The sequence below is a fragment of the Chiloscyllium punctatum genome, chromosome 44, assembly GCF_047496795.1.
Source record: "Chiloscyllium punctatum isolate Juve2018m chromosome 44, sChiPun1.3, whole genome shotgun sequence".
In the NCBI taxonomy this organism is placed as follows: Eukaryota; Metazoa; Chordata; class Chondrichthyes; order Orectolobiformes; family Hemiscylliidae; genus Chiloscyllium; species Chiloscyllium punctatum.
This window is the reverse complement of record NC_092782.1, coordinates 36707869-36721923: the sequence shown is the minus strand read 5'-3', so window position 1 is coordinate 36721923 and position 14055 is coordinate 36707869. Positions and strand designations below refer to the sequence as shown.

General features: G+C 39.1%; 1 protein-coding gene across 1 annotated transcript in view; it reads left to right on the top strand.

Annotated features, from left to right (window-relative positions):
* Window positions 1-14055, top strand: part of LOC140466876 (guanine nucleotide-binding protein G(i) subunit alpha-1) — a 46735-nt gene that overhangs the window by 13225 nt on the left and 19455 nt on the right. The window contains exons 2-3 of the mRNA XM_072562629.1: window positions 11408-11450; window positions 11560-11701. Coding sequence (XP_072418730.1) covers window positions 11408-11450; window positions 11560-11701 — 185 coding nt within the window. The remainder of the gene's footprint in view (window positions 1-11407; window positions 11451-11559; window positions 11702-14055) is intronic.

The window sequence follows — 14055 nt, the reverse complement described above, 5'->3', positions numbered from 1 at the left end:
TTGTGCTAATATCTGCCAACTATTCCAGCAGATTGACTTGAAGTAAATTTGTGCTTGGTTGCATAAGAAAAATAGCTTTTAATCCCATTGTTGATCATAGCTCTAATGAAATAATTAACAGACAGAAACACTTGTTCAGGCAGTTGTGCTTGTGCACGCATTCTGTTTGATATGCCCAAATTATGTTAAATTGAAGCTTTAAGAAAAGTGCTAATGTTCAATTTGTACAGTGAGATATAGTGGTTGAAAAATGTTTGCTTTCGAGATGAGAGTGGTAACAATTCAGATAAGTTTCGTGAAGGAACAGGACACTAGGTGGATATTTATTCATTTAATGTAGGATAATTGAAGCTCTTGTAAGAATTAACTTGAACCAAAATAAGACTTGGTAGGATTCTATAAATAACTATTCATACACAACTATGTCTTTAAGCGACTGGTAGAAAGCTACATTAATTCCATGGGCTATTACCTAGAAGTAATTTCTGGTCTGAAACACAAAATGAAATTTATGTGTATTACAGATTTTTCACTTTAATAATTCTTCTTCTTTTAAGATGATTTCTTGGCATTGTAGTTTTGACTACCTCCTGACAAAGCATTTTTTTTTTCTGTTTGCTGGCAGGGAAGGGCACTCTTGGTCATGGACTTTTGTCACCAGATACTGTGTACTGCTTTCTGAAATGCATAAAAATCTGAAACTCCATCAGAAATCACTGGAAAAAGTTAGCAGGTCTGGCAGCATATGTGGAGAGAAAGCTGAGTTAATGGTTTGGGTCCAGTGACCCTCCTTCAGAACTGATATAGCTAAGGAAAGATGGATATAAATGCTAGAGAAGGGATCGGGGAAGAGTAAACGATAGGTGGAAGTGGAGCCCAGAAAGAGGGAAAAACAGTTGGACAGACAAAGGTCAGCTTGGGAGAATGAGTAATAGGGACCATTATTAACAACGGTGGGTTGTTTGTGGTAGCAACTCATGTGATGACAAGGCCTGGTGTATGAGGGTTGGGTTTGAGACATGGAAGAAGGTACTCAGATCCTAAAACTATTCAACTTGTTACTGAGACCTGAAGGCTGATGGCTTCCCAAGCGAAAAATGAAATGTTCTTCCAGCTTGCACTGAGCTTTGCTGGAACAATTATCAGGTGAAGGAGCGGCACTCCGAAAGCTAGTGCTTCCAATTAAACCTGTTGGACTCTCACCTGGTGTTGTGATTTTTAACTTTGTACACCCCAGTCCAACAACGGCATCTCCAAATCTTGGCCAGGGAAAACAGGTCTGTTGAACTGGCAGGCAACTGGAAACTTCGGGCCATTTTTTTTTGCAGACAATATGTATGTGTTCAGCAAGGCAGTCACCCAGTCTGCTTTGTCTCCCCAATGTAGAGGCGACCACATTATGAGCAGAAAATAAATTTAAATGGATGTTGTCAAATATGCATATTAGACAGTTGTCATTTACATAAATGATTTGGATGTGAATATACGAGAAATGGTTCGTGAATTTGTGGTATAATGGATAGTGAAGAAGGTTATCTAAGAGTACAACAGGATCTTTAATCAGATGGGCCAATGGGCTGAGAAGTGGTCGATGGAGTTTAATTTAGATAAGTGTGATGTGTTTTGGTAAGGCAATTCAGGGTCAGACATATACCCTTTAATGGTAGGGTCCTGGGGAGTGTTGTCAAACAAAGAGACATTGGGGTCCAGGTTCATAGCTCCTTGAAGGTAGAGTTGCAGGTGGACAGGATAATGAAAAAGGCATTTGATATCCATTTCTTTATTGATCAATGCATTGAGTTTAAGAATTGGGATGTCATGTTATGGTTGTACAGGACATTGGTTAGGCTACTTTTGGGATACTTTGTGCAATTTTGGTCTCCCTGCTATAGGAAAGATGTTAAACTTGAAAGGTTTCAGAAAAGATTTACTACGATATTGCCAGGGTTGGAGGGTATGAGCTTTAGGGAGAGGCTGAATGGGCTGGGGCTATTTTCCCTGAAGCATCTGAGGCTGAGGGGTGATACTATAGAGGTTTATAAAATCACGAAGACGTGTTTAGGGTGAATAGCCAAGATCTTTTCTCAGGGTAGTGGAGTCTAAAACCAGAGGGCATATCTTTAAGATGTGCGGGGAAAGATATAAAAAGAACCGAAGAGGCAATTTTTTCACGTGGAAGGTGGTGCACGTATGGGGAATGAGCTGCCAGACGGAGTAGTGGAGGCTGGTACAATTACAACATTTAAAAGTCACATGGATGGAGGGGTTTACAGGATATGGCCCGAATGCTGGCAAATGAGACCAGATTAATTTAGGATGTCTGGTTGGCATTGAGTCGCACTGAAGGGTCTGTTTCTGTGCTGTGCAACTCTGACTCTATGACATAAAATACTATCATTTTTATTGCTGTTTTCTCTGCCAATTCTTTCTCATCCGTTCTGAAGACACTTACAATATTGTATCGTAAATGTTGTTAATATCATGCATCTTGACAAAGGTGCTGATGAGGTTCCTGATCGATACCACCATGGCTTTCACTCACTGGCTAAGCTCAATCTTTTTCTTAACCTGCATTTGTAAAAGATGTGGGTTCAAAATGTTCTGCTCAAATGAACAAACATTTGAAGAGATATAAACATAACTGTATTCATTCCATGTGGAAAATGAGCTAATACCACAAGGAATGCAGTATCATAAAATGGCAGTGTTTGCTGACACCCACCATTGCTTGTAACTGCGCATGCACACAACTATATTATGTAGAATTCTGATGGCATCACAAACAATGCCACTGTGCACCTGCAGAAAAAAAGTGCCATTGCAGTGGAATTCAACAGAGGAGGCTGCGGGTGGGGCATGTGGGTATGTGGGATTGAGGGGATGGGCACAGCAGGCCACTCTTCTCCTGTGAAAGAATTTAAAAGAATAGTTATAAATGAGTCAGTCCTTCCAGAGCACAGATACTTTCTCAGTATTACTCAAGTCAGTAATGGCTTGTTTATGGCATGGCAAACTCTTTGCCCTATCGAGAGAAAATCAAGAAAATGCATTGAATTAATTTGGAAAGGATAATTTTTAGTAGCAAGACACCAGTTTAACACCAGACCTGGAAAATGGTATTTTTGTAGTAAGATGAATGGAACCTTCATTTCGTTACAAATCTGATTTCCGATGATATCCAATTGGCTGATGTTTTCTTAACCTTTGACGAGTTCAAAGAGAAAGCTAGCCACCTGGATTTGCAAGTCCATTAAAGGAACTTTTTTTTTTCCCCTTCTCAATCCCTTTTAATGTGAAGCTGTGGAATGTAAAGAGTGCTTATCTATTTGATTTTGACTGATTTTATTCACTATTTTGTTACAAAATTGTCATATTGTGTTGCGACTCTTTGATGCTACCTTGCCTCCACCAATGCCCTTGCTATTATGAATCCTCACTGGAGTGCGCCAGTGCAGATGTCACTGATGATGCTGGGTATGCACCACAAATCATGTTGAAGCACCCTAGAACTATGACACAATTGAACTAATATGCAATGTTCTTACCTAGTGCTTTTGTTTCTGTGTTTTGGACAAATCCATTCAAACATTGGGAGAGCCTTAAAACCATTTAGTTAATGGGATGGAAACCTATTAAAACTCCGTGCTTAAGTGCACGGCTAAGATTAGATTGGGCATTCAGTTTATTGTTTATTCAGTCCCCTTAATTATCTTGAGTAGGTTATACAATAAGAGAGTTTTCCTAAGTATAAGCTCTCAGTTGCTTTATATTTATAGCCTACAGTTTTGGAATCTTCTGCCAGTTTTTTTTTCATTTTAAAATCACGTGTATTTATCACGACCAGAAGTCTGCCTTCTAAAATCATTGATATTAAGATAATTGTCTGAATAATGCAGATGAGAAGTTAAATGCAAATAAGATGGTTACTATTCGGAGAAGTGTAGTCAGTTTTCAGGAATGTTAAGAAATGAACCTGATGGGTTGAATCCTTGGATACTAAAGGAAATGGCTTAAAAAAAAAGTGGAATACTGGTAGTCAATCTTCTAAGAGTCCTTAGATTCTGGAAAAGTCTCAAAGGATTTGAAACTGATGAAGTGACACCCATAGTCAAAAAGGGAAGGAAACAAAAATACAAATAGCTACAAGTCCCCTAACTTAACATTTGTCATTGGGAAATTGTTGGAATGTATTCTAAAGGTTGCAATAGCGTAGCGTTTAGAAGTGCATAATAAAGTCGACTTGACTTCGTGAAGGGCAAGATATGCCTGTGAAAGTTATTAGAATTCCTTGAAGTGGAAATCAGCTGGATGGATGTAATGTGTTTGGATTTCTAAAAGGTATCGCACACCAGGCTATTTAATAAGATTCCATTGTGTTAGATACAGTAGTATATCTGCGTATATAGAGCTAACTAATAGAAGATATTTGGGATGAAAGGGTCATTTTCAGGATGCAGCTTGTAATTGGAGTGCCATAGGAATCGGTGCTTGGGCCATACTTGTTTTCTATATACGTGAATGACTTGGCTGAGGGGCATTAATATACTATTACCAAGTTTGCAGATGATTCAAATAAGTGGAAGGACAAGTGGTGAGGATGACAGAAGGAATCTGCCGAAGGATATAGGCAAGTTAGGTGGGTGGAAAAAAACTTGGCAGATGGCATGTGATGTTAGACATCATCAAATTATGCACTGCACTTTAAGAAAGTGAGGACTGCAGATAATGGAGATCAGAGTCAAAAGTGTGGTACTGGAAAAGCACAGCAGGTCAGGCAGCATCTGAGGAGCAGGAGATTCGACGTTTTGAGCAGAAGTTCTTCATCAAGAATGATGCACATTTGCAGGAAGACTGGAGGAGCTAAATATTGTTTAAATGGAGAAAACTACTGAAAGCTGTAGCACAGAGCTTTTGAGGGTCCTTGTGCATGAATTGCAAAAGCAAGTATTCAAGCTTTGCGAGTAATAGAGAACGTAAATAAACTGTTTGTTTGCCTTCACTTCAACAGGAATGGAGCACAAATAGGAAAGTCTTGCTAAAACTATAGAAGGCACTAATTAGATCGCAGCTAGAGTACTGTGAGCAGATTTGGTCCCCTTATCGAAGGAAAATTGTACTGGCATTAAAGGAATTCCAGGGAAGGTTCACAAGGTTGATCCCAGATATGGGGGGATTTTTTTTAAGAGGAGAGGTATAAATAGCTTGGTCTAGTACTCATTGGAATTTAGAAGAATGAATGGCATCTTATTGAAATCTGTAAAGGTTTTAGAGTATTTACTGGAGTATATGCTGTGAGGTGGTAAAACGAGAGGGCATAACTCCAGTGTAAGGGGTTTAAGACCGATGAGGAGGAATTTCTTCTTGAAGGATAGTGAATCTGTGGAATTCTTTATTCAAGGGAACAGTAGGGCTGTTTTTAAATATATCCAAGGCTGAAAAAGATTTTTAATCAGTAAGGGAATCTAGGATTATGAGGAAAAGTAGGGAAAATGGTGGTGATTATCAGATCAGCCATTATCTCATTAACTGATGGAGACAGAATGACCTACTTCAGTTTCTGCATCTTATGCTCTTCTAGAATAGAGTATGTGTTTCATAGTGTTATTGCTCATTGATGTGAGCTTGCTGCATTTTTTGTGATTATCTGAATCTGATTTGTATTTAGAGACAAATATACAGTTCTGTCCCTTTGCTATAAATACTTCTAATGACATTCCATGCATCCACCATTTACTTTTTTTATTTCTGATTTTCAACATTTCACCCATTGCGATGCTTTTAGGTTTTTGTTTACCTTGGACACAACATAAATTAAGCTCATTTGTGCGAATCAATGAATGAATAGGGCTCCAAATCAATAATTCCACTCTGACATCATGCCATTTCAACCTGTATTGATGACTGTTTCATTCTCCAATAATTTACTTTTTAATTCCAGTGCTGTTTCAATTGAATACTACTTTTGTTTTCAAGAAGTGATTAAGCAAAATATAATACAGTATCCAAATTGTTGTTGAGCTAGCACTCAGTACTTGGGATAGTAATCTGCCCAGTTTATATACTCAACTTTTCTCTTACGTTAAAGTCTGACTTTGTTCAAATAGTTTATCTTTAAGTATACTTCTAGAATTTTAAGAATTTTGAAGAAGGTATTCAGTTTCTTTCCAAACATGGCAATTTGAAAGAAAATTTTATGACATGGGAATTTCTGCTTTGTCTTTTCCTACATTTCAGTTTTGGTACAATTTGGAGAGAATAATTAAACCAAAAAAAATTGTGCTTGGAAAAAACTACTGTTGTTAAGTTCTCAGCTCAATTATTAGATTGCCATTATAACCAATATTTATGTTTATATAAAAGGCTGTAGTATAGTTGCGAGAAAATGTACTGTTTTAATTTATAGTTTTTGTTTAAAACATCCTTTTCATGCCTTGGACCAGGTACAGAATTTGAAAGTTTCAGTCTCTGATCTTTTGACTCCCTAGGGCTAGGACGTTTAGTTAAAACTAATTTTGAGATTTTCAAAATTGAGTGGACAGGACTGTGTAGATAGGGTGAAGTTGTTTCTGCTTGTAAAAAATCAAGAATGGGAGGGCATATATTTAAAATGTGAAAAATAACTTTCACACAGCAAGTTTAAGACTAAGCTGAGGAGGAATTTCTTCTGAGGGTTGCCATAGAGAGCTGTGCGGCACAATCCTTATGTATATTTAAGGCTGAGGTAGATTCTGGATGCAGGTTTGCTCGCTGAGCTGGAAGGTTCATTTCCGGATGTTTCTTCACCCTACTGGGTAACGTTTTCAGTGGGCCTAAGGGTGAAGCATTGCTGCTGATACCTGCTTTCTATTTATATGTTTGGGTTTCTTTGGGTTGGTGATGTCAGACGAAACATGTCCAGAAACCCTAGCCACTCTCCCCTACATCAAAGACATCTTGGAAATGACTGCCAAACTACTCGGACTCCTTAGCGTCATGCTGGCCCACAAACCCACCAACACACCAAAACAGCAGCTAATGAACTTGAAATACCCTATACAGACAACAAGCAAAACTAATGTCATTTACAAAATACCTTGCAAAAACTGTAATAAACACTTCATTGGAAAAACAGGCAGAAAACTAGCCACCAGGCTACATGAACATCAACTAGCCACAAAACACCATGACCCTCTCTCACTAGTATCCTCACTTACAGATGAGGAAGGACACCACTTCAACTGGGACAACATATCCATCCTCGGACAAGCCAGACAGAAACTCACGAGAATTCCTAGAAGCATAGTATTCCAACTGGAATACTATCAACAAACATATCGAGTTAGACCCCCGTCTACTACCCCCTGAGGAAAAGAACAGGAAATGCCATCACCAACCTAAAGAAACCCAAACATATAAATAGAAAGCAGGAATCAGCAGCAGTACTTTGCCCAGAGGCCCACTGAAGATGTTACCTAGTAGGGTGATGAAACTTCTGGAAATTAACCTTCCAGCTCAGCGAGCAAACCTGCATCCAGAACCTCAACCTGAGCTACAAATCTTCTCTAAGCCCGCTGAGGTAGATACTTGATCAGTAAGGGAATTAAGGGTTACGAGGGAAAAAGGCAGGGAGAGACATCTGCCATCCTTGTCTGATCTATTGTGCATTTTGACTCCAGACAAATGAAAGTATGGCTGACCCTTAAATGCAAACTGAAACTTCCAAATGTGTCACTCAATGTATGAACAGCCAATTCAACTCAATTGGAAGCAGACACACCACCCAGCATTGATCTGGGTACTGTGAACTGCAAAGACAAGTCCTGTACTGTTGATTGTACAAAGTTCTCCTAACTAACATCTAGGACCAAACTGAGGTTCCTGTCCCATTGGCTAGTCAAAATAACAGTCTTGTTTTGTTTTTCTGTAAGTATAGTTACCATCCTTGGGTATGTCCTGTCCCACCAAAGAGAGTTAACACTTTTTGAGTGGACATTTTTTTAATATCAGAACTGGGAACAAGTAGCAAGAGATGCTGGGTGATGATAATGGAAGCTGTTTGATAGGGTGCAAGATAGGAAAGATTGAATGACAGTTTTTCTTACAGGGCCAAAGGGAATGATGATGCAGCAGGACAAGAAACAAAAAGATCTAATGAGCAGATGTGCTGTTGTCTGAAAGAAACAAAAACAAAAACTGAAATAAAATGGGTTTTAAATTGAACTCTTATCCAGAAGGATGGCAAGTGTCCAACTGAACAATGAAGTTTTGTTCCTCAAGCTATGTGGAGCTTCACTAGAACAGCAAAGGAGGCCAAGGACTGAGATCTCAGCATGAGAGCAACTTGGAGAATTAAAGTGACAGATCTCTGGAAGCTTGGAAACTTGGAATCATGCTTGTGGACTCTGCATAAGTATTCTACAGTGTGATCATCCAAACAGTGTTTGTTTGGTCTTAATGTAGAGAAATGTGAAAAGTGAATACACTACAACAAATTTGAAGTTTATAGCTGGAAGGAGTGTTTGTGCTTTGGAGAAAGTAAAAGGGCAGGTGTAGCACTTTAAAGTATTTGGGTGGAAGTCTCTAGGGTAAAGGATTTGGATGCTGCACCAAGACCTGGAAGGAGCAATCCCTTTTTTTTTGGAATTCTGAAAGTGTAGGGGTTGATATGTTTGGTGGCATCACACCAAGATAGACTTTGCAGTGAGAAGCAAGGACATTCATCTCCGCGATAATTAAGCAAAAACAACCTTAAGTTTATTTATAAATTTAATCTCTTTGTAATCTGGCTTTACTATATAGTACAGATATGGGATGAATGTAAGATATGGAAATAAGGGAGGATTGCTGATTGTTTGACAAAGTAAGCAATTCTGTGTCCTTGTTTTTGTGACTGCCCTGATAGAAGAGCTGTGTCTTTGCTCCTTTTGTTCATTATTTTTCACTGGATGTGAGCATCGTTGGCTGGGCCAGCACTTATTGCCCATCCCTAGTTGCCCTTGAGAAGATGGTGGTAAGTTGTCACCTTGAACTGCTGCAGTCCATGCGGTACATGTACCACTCTTAAGGAGGAAGCTCGGGATTTTGAATGAAGGAACAGCAATATACTTCTAAGCCTGGATGGTGAATGATTTGGAGGGGAGTGTTGCAAATGGTGGAGTTCCCATGAATTTGCTGCCCTTGCCCTTTTAGATGGTAGTGGTCCTGGGTTTGGAGGGTGCTGTCTAATGAATGGTGAATTTTTGGTAGTAAATTTTTTTAGATGGTATACAGGTGCTACTGAGTGGTGTTGGTGGAGATATTGAATGGCACAACGTCCACAAATAGTCAAACAGACTGCTTTAGGTTGGATGGTGTCCAAGTTTCTTGAGTGTTGTTGGACTTGTACTTTTCTAGGCAACTGGAATGTATTCCATCACACACCAGACTTGTGCCTTATATATAGTGGACAAGTTTTGGAGAGACAAGAAGTGGGTTTGCTACTGCAAGATTCCTAGCCTTTGGCCTGCTCTTGTAGCCAAAGTACTTCGATGACTAGTCCAGTTTAATTTCTGGTCAATGGTAACCCTCGTGATGTTGATAGTAGGGGATTCAGTGGTGATGCCATTGAATGTCAATGAGCAATGGTTATATTCTGTCTTGCTGGAGATTGTCACTGTCATTACCTGTCGCTTATATGATATGCATGTTATTTGTCAGTCTAAGTCTTGCTACATTTGGGCATGGACTACTTCAGTTTTTTCTTCTTCTAATTGTTTCTATTAAACTGGGTTAGAGAAGATTGAAATACGGTATCGTAAGTATTTGAATTTTCAGTTTTACAGAGACAATCCAAATGATGGGCCATTACATTTAATGCTTCCTCGTGGGCTTGGTGTCCTTGTTGCTGAAAACATTTCACACTCCAATATTGTACACAGGTTTTAATTATTTTTAAGTTTTCCTTTATTGAAACATAACTATATGGTAGAGAACATTTTTATGTGCTGATTGCAAATGTCCCTGCTTTTGTCATGGGGATTAATGTATCAGAGTTCTTTAATTAATCCGTAATAATCATGGTTGCTCCTATCCCTAATTCAAGAGACACTTTCTTTTGAATGTGTTGCAGTTATATGATGCCTTTATGACCTTCTAGTATCTCAAATACTTAACAGCCAGGTAAGAACTGTTTAAAGTGTTGTTATTATGATCATCCATGAAATAAATCATTAAGTGCTCAGCAAACCCCACAAACAGCAGAGTATATTGCCTGATCTTAAGTGATTGTTGTTGCGGGATATATATTGACCAAAAGACTAAGGAGACCTCCAAGCTCCCCTGAACTACAGATGGACCTCGATTATCTAAATATCAATTATCCGAAGGAGATCATGAGGACCCGATAGAAGCATTACATCAAAGACGAGTTTCCAACACTCGCGCTCTCTCTCCCCCCACACACACTTTACCTGGACTTCTACACAGGTGTGTCAGATAATCTCTACACCATTGTCCTGTAGAAGGCAAAGGTGGAACCTGTCAAAAAGTTGTGTGCGCGTGCATGTGCTATTTGGAGACTCTTTATTTTTAATCCCCCCCCCCCCCCTCAATACGCGGCAGCAGCAGTAGCAGTCTTGTTGTTGGTTTCCAGTGCAGCTGCTCTGGAGAGTTGGGGGCAGATGGGAGGCTGTGTTAAACAGTGGTTGGGGGGAAGGGGGCTGTGTTGAACAGGTGTAGGGGGAGGGTGGAGTGGGGGCAGACGGGGAAGCGGTATTAGATGGGGTTGGAGGCGGGTGGGGGCTCATATTGAATCGATTAACCAAATAATCCATTATCCGAACGAAATAGTGTCCGCCCATCTCGTTTGGATAATCGAGGTTCCTCTAAGTGGAAGTAGTACCACTAGATCTTTTATACCCCTTTCCCCCTACTCTCAAGAACACCTCAGCTAAAGATAGTGCAGCAGTCTTTCAGTATTGCACTTGTCTGTTAGTCAAGATTTTGTGCTGTACTGTTTTAAAGTAGAACCTGAATGTAGAATCTCCTGACTTGTGATAGTGCTAGCTGCAAAAAGTCGATTTTATAAAAGTGTGTCAGCAATAATGTTTATTATAGGATAAACATACAAATATTTTTGAAATCTATGACTCTTTACTGTTTGCTTTTTATTTGACGTTGATGTGAATCTTTGTAAATTGTACTCAGTAAAACTTTACACTGAGTACTTTTTTTTATTTTAATCTTTTCCTAATTTGATACTTGTTCATTCACCTTAGGACCTAAGTTTACTTATAAATTTACCATGATGATATAAGATTTGAACAACTTGCCTGGTGTTTATTCACTTACATTCTTACAATTCAAAACTTGTGGTGCAAACATTGGGGGTAGGAAACAAATTGATTGCCTTCAGTTATATATTAACTTCATGTATTCCTATCTTTTATAGGTGCAGGGGAGTCTGGCAAAAGTACCATTGTTAAACAGATGAAGTAAGTATACAATTTATCTGCTGGGCAAGTTGGTGAAAAGTTGTCCAGTTTTCCTTCTGTTCAGAGACTTTTTCTCATTGTAAACTTTACATTATGTTTTTGTTGATAGGATTATACATGAAGCTGGTTATTCAGAAGAAGAATGCAAGCAATACAAAGCTGTTGTCTACAGCAACACCATTCAGTCTATTATTGCGATTATTCGAGCAATGGGAAGATTGAAGATAGACTTTGGTGATCCTGCAAGAGCAGTAAGTAGCAAAAAGCAATTGACTTTTGTGATATCTATCTCAATACTAATCTTAAATAGAATAATGCTTCCTTTTTGGTACGAAGAAAGGAAATGCGCAAGTAAATCTTGGTCCAAACTTGCAAAGTGTTCAAACTGAATAGTTTATTTAACCCAATGTTACAGCAAAAAGAAAACAAAATGCATTCATTGATCACTTCAGTTCGCTTTTAAACTGTTCTGTGTTTAAAGACAAAATATTCTTGATGTTGGAAATCTGAAACAAACACCATGCTGAAGAAACTCAGCAGATCTGGTAGACAGAAATAACATTGCCACTTCAAATCCAGTACAAGTTTTTCAGAACTGCATTTCTCCAGCACAGTCTGTTTGATTTGTGCTTGCTGTTTTTTTTTCCCAAAATAAAACCAACTTGTGTGAAACTTTTTAATTTGGAGAAACTGAAACACTGCATGTTACTAATGAAGTTTTGTTTTTATTCATGGGATGAGGGCATTGCTGGCTAGGCCAGCTTTTATTGCCCATTGGGCAGTTAAAAGCCAACCAATTGTCCGGAGTCATTGTAGGCCAGATGGTAGATTCCTTTCATAAAGGACATTAGTGAACCAGATGGGTGTTTCCTGACAATCTACAGGAAAACCCATCATTAGACTTTTAATTCCAGATTTTATTGTTTTAATTGAATTCAAATTCCGTCTGCCATGGCAGGATTTGGATCAATAGTCCAGTGATAATACCACTAGGCCCTCTCCTCTAAATCTATTTGCACTGATCAGAGCAATTATTCTGCCTGAACCATGGCTGGATATAAACAATAGACCAGACCATCAAAATGGAAATGGGGGGTGGAAATGTGTGTAGCTAAGATTTAAAAATTGGGTTCCTGCAGCATACATCTGTATCTTGATACATGTGGATACATTGAAAATTACAATGTGATATTGGGATGGCAGAGGTGGAGGAAGCTAACAATGAACCTGCTTGCCTTTAATCGATGGTCCATTAAGTTCCTTTAAGGAGCTTGCTAACAGGGACGAGAGGTTGGCACACAATTGCCAGGAGTGAATTTGGTGAACCTGAACAGTCCAGTGCATAGCTGTTACCTTCAAAGTGCAACAAATGGGAAGTTCTGTTAATGATTTGCAAATTGTCAGGTCCTTGGGCATCTTGTGCTAGATTACACACATTACAAATGATTTGGCCATATTTTCACTGTCTGAAGTTGTGTTGCTGGCTCTCCACTGGTGTGCCACGTCTCTTTGATATTGTAGCGAGATGCCTCATTGAAGTTGCTGATCAATTGTCCTGTGTGGTATCTCCTCCTTTTGGAGTCATTTGGTGCTACTAATTGGGAACTGATTTGTTGTCTTCCCACTTAGCTGTACTTGTACTTCAAAATGGCACCATTGGCGACACCGCTTGAGTGCAGTGTTGGGATCAGGAATTCATCTGGCTGTTGTGTTGTTGATAATATTTTGATGGTCTGGTCTATTGTTTATATTTTTCAAAGAATGAAACATGATTACTGGCTAATGTGCATGAATGTGAAAATGTAACAGGTTGAAACCCTCGTTGTAAGTTACACAACTAACATACAACAAAGTCCAGGCTCGACATTGGCATCTATATTTAAAATAAACTCTGAAAAACTGTTCCTACTCATCATTAAAGGCAAACTATGCTTTTTGTTTTTATTTTAAACAGCACTCCTGTAGTTTGAGTAGAAAACGTTAATAGGTTTGGATCTTAACAGTTTACTAATAAAGGAATAAAATATGAAAACAATGTAATTATAATAGAAGGTTACAGTGCAGTACAGACCGTTCGGCCCTCGATGTTGCACTGACCAGTGAAATTAATCTGATGCCCATCTAACCTACACCATTCCATTATTATCCATATGTATGTCCAATGCCCTTTTAAATGTTTTTAACATCGGCGAGTCTACTACTGTTGCAGGTAGGCCGTTTCACACCCCTACTACTCTGAGCAAAGAAACTACCCCTGATATCTGTCCTGTATTTATCGCCCGTCAATTTAAAGCTATGTATCCTTGTGTTAGCTTTCACCCTCCGCGGAAAAAGGCTCTCGCTGTCTATCTAACCCTCTGATTATCTTATACGCCTCGAGTAAGTCACCTCTCAACCTTCTCTCCAACGAAAACAGCCTCCGTTCCCTCAGCCTTTCCTCATAAGACCTTCCTTCCATACCAGGCACATGTTGCCTGGCAAAGCTTCCACATCCTTACTATAATGCAGTGACCAGAACTGTGTGCAATACTCCACACAGTGGCGTATTAAGGGCGGCACGGTGGCACAGTGGTTAGCACTGCTGCCTCACAGCGCCAGAGACCTG